At 28.6% G+C, this 11,147-nt stretch overlaps 1 protein-coding gene across 1 annotated transcript; it reads right to left on the reverse strand.

The window, feature by feature from the left end:
- Nucleotides 1–660: 660 nt before the first annotated feature.
- LOC129286431 (receptor kinase-like protein Xa21) lies at nucleotides 661–9,618 on the reverse strand. The gene is made up of 5 exons (XM_054922392.1): nucleotides 9,243–9,618; nucleotides 7,880–7,951; nucleotides 2,221–2,307; nucleotides 1,674–1,855; nucleotides 661–1,218 (listed from the first exon to the last, which is right to left on the reverse strand). The coding sequence occupies exons 1-5, from the start codon at nucleotides 9,616–9,618 to the stop codon at nucleotides 661–663; spliced, it is 1,275 nt and encodes a 424-aa protein (XP_054778367.1).
- Between the last annotated feature and the right edge of the window lie 1,529 nt (nucleotides 9,619–11,147).

An 11,147-nucleotide genomic window follows, 5' to 3' on the forward strand; every position in this document is an offset into this window, starting at 1 on the left:
CATTAATCATAGTAGGTCGTGCCTTAGGTAAATCAGCACAACAATTTAATGCCAGCTCAAAAATTGATGATATATGTGGTAATACGTTATCAATATTTTGATTGTCCTTGGGCAGAAAATTAGTGTCTAGAACCTCGATAATTGAATATGGTGTTGATATACTAACCCAATCTTTCAAACTCAAACCTTGAACAAACATCTCATATGTTGGCTTCTTTCTTGTAAGAGTTTCCATAAGCAAAATGCCATAACCATATACATCTCCTTTCACAGATACAGCTCCTCTTGATCCATACTATATATAGACCAATTTGAATAATTAGATAAAAGCAATCACGTCAAAAAAATATAATTTCAGGTTTGCGGTTAAGCTTATATTTTATGTCATTAATACATGTCTTCACATGTTAACACTTTTGAAGAAAAAAAACAAAGAAAGAAAGAAACTTGCTCAATGCCATTACTATACTTAAAAAAGGTAAGTTTTCTACATTGGTGGCTCATCAAACCAACATAGAAAAGACATGAATCAAATACCAAAAAAAAAAAAAAACCAACAATAAAAGAAAAGAAATGAATCAAACGTACAAAGTTTTTAATTAAATCATTACTTGGTGCCATGTAGCCAATTGTTGCCAAAGTTTTGGTATAAATTTCATTTTATCCTTCCCCTAACAATTTGGCAATACCAAAATCACTAAGATGAGCCACCATATCTTCATCCAATAATACATTACTCAGTTTTACAAAACAGTGAACAACTGATTTAGATGAACCATGATGAAGATATTCTAATGCAGCTTCTACATCAATCAATATATTCAGCCTTTGCAAAATATCTAAACAATGTCTATGAGAGTACAACCATCTATCAAGACTCCTGTTTGGCATGAACTCCATGATTATAGATTTAAAATCATATTTTGAACAAGTGCTTATGATCTTAACAAGATTGCGATGACAAAAATTGCATAATGCATCACATTCAATATCAAAACTCCTCAATGCTTCTTCCAAGTCTGAGTTAAATACTTTAACAGCAACTATTTTTTCACTTGACAGATTTGCTTTGTATACTGATCCATAACTTCCAAAGCCAAGGAGATTTCTCTCATCAAATCCATTTGTTCCTCGTAGAAGCTCATAATAGGATATCCTAATTGGTGTCTCCAAATTAATTAAATCCTTATTGGTTAAACCATTAACATCTCTCTTATGCTTTAGAAAGAAGATGCATGAAACAACCAAAAGGACAACAATGATAGGCAATGAGATTTTCATGAGCATCATCACTTTACTTGATATGTACTTGTCTTCTTTCCTACATGATTGGACTTATAGTTGAGGCTTCCCACAAAGATCTTTATTCATCATAAAAGATTCAGCGGTAAAATTTTGAAAAGGCCCACCATTTGGAATTTTTCCATGCAATAAATTGTAGGAAAGATTAATATATTTTAGATGGAGTAGTGACTCAAAGGACTTTGGAATCACACTAGACAAATAATTTTCAGAAAGATCCAAGAGCTCTATGTTTATCATGCCACCAAGCAAGTCAGGAATAGGCCCTTGTAATTTGATATGGGCCAAAGATAAGTTTTGCAAAGTTTGCAAGCCACCAATAGTTTTTGGGATAGTTCCAGAAATTTGATTTCTTGACAAGTTCAATATACTATAATGGCCCTTAGGTTTGACACATCAGATGGAATTGTTCCGCTTATTGCATTGGAGGATAAGTCTAAGACCAAGATATCTTCCATACTCCAAAGAGAAGAGGGCAGAGGAGAAGTCAATTTGTTAGAGCTGAAATCCAACTTCCACAAAGAACTATTCCCAAGACACCCTGGTACCTTTCCTGAAAACATGTTGTTGGCAAGAAACAACTCACTTAAACTTCTGATTTGGCATAACTCTCTTACAATGGACCCTTGCAATCAGTTGTTAGACTTAAATGTTGAAGGCCTTGTAATTTGTAAATTGTGAAGGCCTTGTAATTTGTAAACTGTACAAGGAATGAACCCACTCAAATCATTCCCTTCAACATACAATGCCATCAAGTTTTTAAATTTCCAATTGCATTGGGTATAGCTCTAATAAATTTATTCAGCTTCAAATCTAACATAACGAGGTTAGAGGCATTTGAAATGCTATTTGGGATTTGTCCATTTAGAAAATTCTTTGCAAGGGAGACAAATGTCAATGTTGAAATGTTTAACATACTGGAAGGAAAAGGTCCTCCAATATAATTGTCATATATATCTAATAATTCAAGTTTATGGAGATTGCCAATGTCTTTGGGTATACAACCTGAACACAAAAATAAGCATAAGAACGTTGTCACAAGATAATGGACTAGCTAGCAGTAAAAGAATATTAAATATTTTTTTGTTTTATTATATACAGAGAATTCATATGTATGGAATATCTTTATATATGCATCATTTTATACTACAAAACCCACACACTTTCTGATGATAAAAAAGTACAAATATTATTTGCAACAACTTCCCTTTTTTGTCATGCTAATCAAGTAAGTATTGTAAAGTATAATTAGTTCCCTTGTAATTGATGTGAATGTTACGTTAAAATTAAAGTATAAATGCAAAAGTCTTTATTTTTTTTGTTGCTATGCAATTATCTAAGTACAATGGGTTGCTTTTTGGGCCAATTTACTAGCACGTGATCGTTGAAGAACATTAAATAAAGTGACAAAATTTATCTCAACAAAATCCATCACAAACTTTAATAAGGAAAACATATAGTTTTTATCTTTAGAATTATAGTCCGCTCGGGTCAAGGTTCTTGTAATTTTTTCATCAAGGAATCGATCCTGGAAATTATATGGTCAATCATGATCAAGGTCCTTAGCGATGACATGTAATGATGTGGTAATAATGTTTGATAATAGTAGCGATTTTGATCAAACAATAGCTATACCACTCTGGGCAAAAAAAAAAAAAAAAAACTAGCTATACCACAATTCGAATGATTATTTTTTAATGAAAGCCTATAAAGACCTTGATCAAAAATTGATCACAACTCTAAGGACTAAAAAGTATCTTTATTTCTCATTTTTATATCATAACAATTATCTTACAAAAAGATGTCCTAATTTATTTAATTTATTGAAAGCAGTTTAAGTATAAGCGTTTGAAAACTATATTTTGATGTGCCTATTATATTTTTCATGTAAGTTGTATAAATGAAAGTAATAAATGTTCGGAAAAGGTCAATATATAAAGGACACATACTCACATAATTAATTGATAATGATATATACCTGTGAAAGAGTTGAAACCCAAATATAATTTTTTTAAAGACGTGCAGTTACTCATTGATTTTGGAATGCTTCCCTCTAGTTGATTCATAACAACATTGAAGATTTCCAGCAGAGAGAGTTGATGACACATTTCTTCAGGAAAATTGCCATTTAGACTGTTCCATCAAAGGTAAACATGTTTCAAAAAAGGCATGTTCCAAAGAAAGGAAGGAATTTCACCTAAAATACAAAAATATTTAACGTATTTGATGGTCAAGATAAACAAGCTTAATTATACTTAAGGAATGAAAATATCTTCAATTGGAACTTTCGGAGACAATATAGGATAAGCACTATGTTTATCACCCCCACCAAGCTGTATAAATAATACACTAAATTTCCTTGAAAGCATAAATTAAGGGAGCGGCGTATTAAAGGGAGCTTGTTATTAGAAGCTCTCTGAATGCTCTCTAATACTTAACAGATATAGGTTCCATAAAAAAAAATTAAAAAAAGATATAATAATAGAATGAAACACGTAGTGCTTTACGAAGTCATATTAATTTGGATGAAATCTTCCAGGAGTTCAAAACAAATATCATGTGAATATAGTAGAGATAACAAAAAATATTTTTTTCACTTGAGAAGTGGATATATCATTAAACTTACTTTGCCATAATACTCTTCCTGTGTAGAATAGAGAGTATTCGCAATATATATAAAAACAACACAATCTACTTTCAAATATTGATGAGCCTTCAGATCCATTTGGATAAATAATTATAGCAGAAAATTGCATGAAAGTTTTTTTAAAAAAAACAAAAATGAGAAATGCCAAAATAAAGATAGAAGAAAACAATTAAGACTAACTCAGATTCCTCTACATGATCCTTGAAGGATTATATCTAACAAACCAAATAGACTAGTTTTGAACAAAGATCAATTATAGATATTAAAAATAATCTAAAATACATCTGACAAATTGTTATAAAACAAATTCAATAATTCAAGTGAAGATATGTCAGAAATTGTTGTTGCAATCATTCCTGAAAATTTGTTGCCCACAACTTAACTTATAAAATAATATTTTTTTGTTACTTTCTCTTCTATTCATTTTAAATTTAAATTTTCTTCTCTCTCATCGTTATTCTTTATTTATTTAACTTCTTTTTCAGTATTTTTCCTTTCTCTTATCTCCCAAAATTTTAATTTCAAAATAAATATTTATTCATTAATTATTATATGAAAAAAATTTAACTTTAAAAGTACTATTTAATTTCACAAAGCATAGTTTTGAAATTAAACAAGCAGTGCAGTTTCACTCTAAACCCAAATGAATTAATATGGTACATTTTATTTATTTGCTTAGTATTGAGAATATCCTGTTAGTCGATATGTATTTTGTTATTAATTTCACAGAGTTTTGTTTTTGTTTTCTTTACCATTATATAGAGTTGATAATTTAGGCAAGCTGAGCTTATTCAGATCTGAACATATATTTTTTATTTTATTTTTTCTTTTTTAGATAATTTCAGTTGTTATTTTCAAAAATTACTATTTTCATTTTTTATCTTATTTTAATATTATTTTATTAATAATGAAAAATAATTCAAGTATTCAAGCTAAGCTCATTTAGAGCTTGGCCCAGATTTCTTTGGGTTTTATTCGGGTAGCTCAAATAGTTCTGGAGTAAATAAAATATTATAAACTCTCAAACCTGATCTAACATATTTTGGACTTATTCGGGTTGACCAGCTGGACTTTGCTTGAATTACCACGTCTACTATTATAGGATAGGTGGTGTTACATGTATGATTGTGTCTAAATTGGTTTTGAACATAATTAAAAAGGGTTTTGTCTTGGGGGGAAATAGTCATAATTTTTAGTTGTATTTAAAATTTTTTATTCAATTCATGTAATATAATTTGTAATTGATTTTCTATACTTAGTTATATATCCCTATCTAAAATCAAATTTTTAATTCCTGTGTTTTATTTTTAAACATAAAGAAGTTTTAATGGAATAATTAGATGTGGTGATCTTTCACTACTCTTGTTGTTTCTCATTTGAGATAATATGAATTAAATGTGAAAAAGCACAAGTCTAAACCAATATGCATGTAATGGATGGGTTTAATGATTATATATTTTTTGCCTATTTAATTATATTCCACTGCTAGATGTTTTAAAAAATAAAAATAAACTAATGAAATAATATATAGTTCTTGAGAAAATATGAAATAAATGTTTAATGATTATATATGGACTTGAACTGTGAGACAAGGACTAATGGAGGAGAATATGTGCTAATTGGGCTTCGGATATGTGGACATTGAGGTGCGCTGGATTTACTTTTAAACAATTTAAGATTTTTTTTAGAGTAATTATTAGTATAAGATTAGCAGTAATGGTATAAATAGTAAGATGTCAATCTTTTTTATGATATAATTGGAATTATATTTATTAAATTTATATTATTCTCACATCAAGCAATATATGTATTACTATCACCATTTTATTTTATTTTACTATGTAAGTATATATATGAGATTTTTTTATTTTTTAAATTAAATATTTTTATTGATACAAATAAATATTTTTCTAACAGTGCAAATGACAAAGTATATACACATTTAAAATGCATTTGACGATATGATATGTGATAACAAAATTAAAAAATGAAACAAGAAAGGCCTGTTCTAGTATATTGATAAAAGCGTGTATATTAGAAACAAAAATTCAAAACTCATCCATGTATATAGACATATCATGATATAATTAAAGTTAATGCCTTCTAGCTTGTTTTCTATATGTGTAAGAAAACAAAAAAACTTGCCTTCGAAAAGAAAATGCTGAAAAAAAGAAAAATAAAAGACAAGAGAGAAGTATCAAGATCCAAGTAGTCCTTTCTATTATCCCTATCCAATTATATCAATATAGTGAAAACAAATAATGTAGATTTTACAAATCATCAAAATTAAACATTCCTAAATGCTTATTGTCACTTGTAAGTAATAAAAACCTTAAAATGAACAAGTTAACATTCCTAAAAGGCAAGAGAGAAGCATCAAAATTTAAGTGGTCCTTTACTATTATTTTCTAGTCAATTAATACTCAAAGTTAATTTTCGTTAATGTCAAGGGCCAGATTGTACTAGTTTCAAAAGTTAAGGGAACAATTTACATAATAAATGAGTTCAAGGTCTATGGAACTATTGAACAAAAGTTCAAAAGGTAATTTACTTATTTATTCTTTTCTTTATTGTTTAGGATAAGTTGTGTTGTTGTGATATATGTAGCTTTGTTTACCATTTTGTTTTGTTTATATATCTTTGTCTAATATGATTTTTTTAAATTCCTCTGTTATAAGTTTTAAAAAATAATTTTAATGAATACTTATGGTATATCATTCTTGGAAAAATATGAAATAAATGAAAAAAAAAACACAACAATGAACTAATCTGTAAGTGTGGGTAAAACTAATGTGCCAAAAGATGTAATAATTGGGCTTCGGATATATGGGCTTACATTGAAGTGCTATAGTTTAGAAGATTTGCTTTAAAAAATTCCAGAGAATCCAGCCCCCCAAAAAAAAAAAAAATCATAGAAGATTTACTTTTGAAAAATTGAAGTTTTTAATATAGTAATTGTTGATATAAGATTAGAAGTAATGATGAAAATAGTAAATGTCAGATTAAAAAAAACAGTAAAGTGTCAATCTTGTTATGATATAATTGACATTATATTTATTAAATTTATATTAATTCTCATCACATCAAGCATTAATATATGTAAATACTACTATCACTATTTTATTTTATTTTAGTTTGCATATGATATTTTTTTTAAATAAATGTTTTTCTAGCAATACAAGAGAAAAGGTAAATGTTAAAGTGAATTTGGCAACATAAAACGTAATAGAAAACATAAGAACAGAAGCAAGAAAAGCCTGTTTTAAGAATATATATTGCTAGAAACCTATATATTAGAGCCAAAAAATCAAAACTCATCCATGTATATAGAAAACTTGCCTTTGAAAAGAAAACGCGGGGAAAATGAAAAATTAATAAAAGGAAGAATTAGAATCCAAACTTTCCTTTGTATTATTTTTATATTATCAGATAAAACATAGATATTACAAATCTTTTAAAGATGTGCAGTTACTTGATGTTTACTACAAATGTAATTGAATTGAAATTATATTTTACCATAATAAGTGTGTGTCGTGAATACACACACATAAATCCCATGATTAAAACATGGACAATATATGAAATGATGAAAAACTAAAGGAAATTACTTCAAATTTATTTCTATTTGAGATGTTACACACCCATATGGATATGGGTATATCTGTGAATGAATTAGCACACTTACAGATTTTGGAATGTTTCCATCCAAATTAAAAATCCTTTCTTCACTTTCACCTCACTTTTACACTTCTTAATATCATATATGTCATTTTATTCATATTCACTTTGGGATTAGTTAATCTAATCAAGAGCTAATTTACATATAAAGCATCGTATTCACTAGTGTCTAGCTGAATTATCAATATTCACTAGTGTCTTATCAAAATACTTGAATAGAATTTAAGACAATCATATAATTAAAACTCTTACCTTGTAAGTTGCTGTTGGCAAGATATAATGATTGAAGGTTGGTCACATTTCCAATGGCACTTGGAATGATTCCTGGGTTGAACATGTTATCACGTAATTGTAACTTTGACAATTCTTTGCATTCATGCCAAATATAAGGTATGTCACCAGACAAATAATTTCCATTCACATGAAATATTTCTAGTTTTGGAAGCCCAAGACACACATTTGTTGGGAGACTCCCTAATAATTGATTCATTCCCAGTTGAATGTCTCATAGCACTGAATTGTTAAATAATGAAGATGGTATAGAACCAACAAGTTGATTCACTCCAAGATACAATATCTTTAGTTGTGAAAGATCACCAATCTCATTTGGAATGTCTCCCTGAAATATTAGGAGGGAGAAAAAGAGCATGTCAGTATTTTAAAACAGGAATTACCATGGAATAAATTATTTGGATATGTTGGATAACGTATTAGGCTATTCCCCAAGACCCATTACACTATTTATGCTTCAGTTCAGTTTATTATTTTATTTTGTTTCATATCACAGAATATACGAAATTAGAATAATTTAATTTATATTTATTATTGTTATCTTTTCGGATTTGGAGGATCAATTATTTCTGCTAAATTCCTGTATATCTTGTAAGATGTATTCGACTCATTCAAGAAATTAGATTCTAAGTTCCTCAATTAACTATGATAAAAAAAATCTAAGAAACACATTGAAATCTAATTTGGCCCTTGCTTTTCATCATTCCCATCAAAACACATCTTTATTAGGAGACTCTTTGATTTTTTTTTAACTACAAAATTTTATAAAAATAATAATTAATTATAAATAATAAAACAAAAATATAATTTATATTATCCAAATCAAAATTAGATGTTCCAGATATGTTGGTTTTAAGAACAATCTTGACCATCCCATATTCCTCAAATGATATCAATCGTTACAATAACAATACAAAAAAATCAATAAAAGTAATTCAAAACATTCCTGACAAACTATTATAAGACAAACTCAATAGCTCAAGTCAAGACAAGTTGAAGATTGCTAAGGGAATGATGGTTCCTGAAAGTTTGTTACCTAAAAATCGTAAAATTTTCAAGCACTTAATTTTTCCCACCTCGAGTGGAATGATTCCTTCAATTAAATTGCTACCCCAATCCAAGATTTCCAACCTTGATAGATTGGATAGAGATAATGGAATAAATCCATTAAGACTGTTATTTCGAAAACTCAAGTCCTCAAGCATTGAGAAATCTCCTATCCATGTTTGGAACTTGTCCATGAAAGTTATTGTAGCTCAAGTTGAATAGTCTTGATGTAATTGAACTAATTCTCCTGGTATTTGACCATTCAATTTGTTGTTACTGAGATCAAGTTGATCAAGTTCAACAAGGAATGAGAGATTTCCCAATGGTGGAGATATGGTGCCTGTAAGATCCATGCCAGCAAGATTCAAAGAGTGGACCCTTTCATGATGAGTATTGCAGGTGACACCAACCCAATCGCATGGAGAAGAAGAGATAGACCAATTAGCTAAGAAATTGTATGGATCTGAAGTGATAGAGGATTTAAGGGCAAGAAGTGCATATTTGTCGGTGGTGATGTTTGTTTTGGTCCAAGCTAAGGAGGCCACGAGGCAATGGAGTGAGAAGAGGAAAACAAAGGAAGAAGGTTTTGCCATGTTTAGCATATTAGACTCATCAAAATTGCAAGTCTGGTGCATTGAGGGATTAACACCCATTTTATACTTCTCGAATTCTAAATCAAGACAAGACGTATTAACACACACGTGGCTTTAATTGATGAACAACTATCTAAATTCAATCAAACATAACAATGTATCATATATAGAGAAAGAGAAGGTGGGAATAAGCTCCAATTATAAGAACGTATTAAATTGAATGAAGATTTTATTAGGTTTGACAATATTTTTATTTTTATAATATGAGCCAAAACAAAAAATAAAATATGTTTCATGATTGTTATTAATTATATGAAAGACTTTGGGAATATAAAAGCTATATAACTAGGTCTCGTATCAATCAATAAAAAAATTCTAAATAAAAAATATAAGAAAAAGTCAAAATTAAAAAAAGTACGACACAATACAAGCCAAATCGACTTTTCCAATCAAATCAAATTAAATTATAAACTATTCATCAAAAAATATACAGAGATTGAATTGTCAGAGCTCACTTTGTTAACATTTCTAGTTGAATAACAAAAGGAGTATTCTTTAATTTATTTCTATTTCTATCAAAAGTATTATATCCCAATAAAATAGAAGAATAAACTAAATGAGTTAAAGAGAGACTTTACTATTGTTTTTTTTTTTTTCATTTTAGAGTGGTAAAAGAGATTGCATGATTGAAGTTGACTGCGATAGCCCAATAGTATATAAAAGATAAAAGAAACAAAACGAGGCATATATTGGAAACCAAACAAAGTTATATAAAAGATAAATATTAAATTTTAATGTATTAGAAACTATCGGATGAAATATTTTTAGATAGCTATCTTATATCTCGACCCAAAAGAAAAATCTATCTTATACCCAATAGTATCACCTGGTATTCCAGAACAAATTTCAACAAACATCAGGTATGTTTTCCCAAAGTGGATAACTATATTTTATTATAATTTATGAATATATTTCATTTTCTGGAGATAAAAAATATCTGTGGCTAGTGATGATTATATTAAAAAAAAAAAGAGAAGTGTACCAATAGGCATTAGGTTAAAGGCTAGTCACTCAGACCTTCACAACATAGCAAACTAAAGTTCAAATTTCTATTAGAAGAAATGTACAATTAATGTCCACCCGCATCTCAAAACATGATTATTTTCAATGAGAGAATACCTATGCACAAAAAATCGGAAGTTTTTTTTTAATATTTTTTCACATTCTCAAACTTTAATTTATATATCAAATATATCAAAGGTACTTCTCTTTCTAGCTGTTTTTTTTTAATTGATGATTAGATAATTAATTGAAACTTAATTGACTTGTGGAGTGGATTTGACATCACACAACTCACAACTCACCACTCACAAGCTTGATATTTTCTAAATCCTTGAAAGAGTATATACTTGACTTGTGGTTGTGAATCGAGGAAAGGGCGCAAATATATGTTCTTCTTTTAAGGACGAAAATAATTATCAAAGTTAGTATTATCACTGTATTATTTAATTTGAAGTCAAGTCTGTAAAGCCTTAAAGTCAGAATCAATTATGGAAACACAATTTTTTTAATATTGGGAAAACACAATC

The sequence above is a fragment of the Prosopis cineraria genome, unplaced genomic scaffold, assembly GCF_029017545.1.
Source record: "Prosopis cineraria cultivar Desert tree isolate PC_DT_omini unplaced genomic scaffold, ASM2901754v1 PC11, whole genome shotgun sequence".
Taxonomy (NCBI): Eukaryota; Viridiplantae; Streptophyta; class Magnoliopsida; order Fabales; family Fabaceae; genus Prosopis; species Prosopis cineraria.

What these genes read in the sequence shown, in the direction of transcription:
- LOC129286431 (XM_054922392.1), bottom strand. Translation starts at nt 9,618, where the DNA reads ATGGGTGTTAATCCCTCAATGCACCAGACTTGCAATTTTGATGAGTCT. An exon ending in ACTTGATCAACTTGATCTCA is followed by an intron (nt 7,952 to 9,242) that starts GTAACAACAAAT and finishes TGTTCAACCCAG; the next exon opens with GAATCATTCCAAGTGCCATT. An exon ending in TGGAGGACCTTTTCCTTCCA is followed by an intron (nt 1,856 to 2,220) that starts GTATGTTAAACA and finishes ACATGTTTTCAG; the next exon opens with GAAAGGTACCAGGGTGTCTT.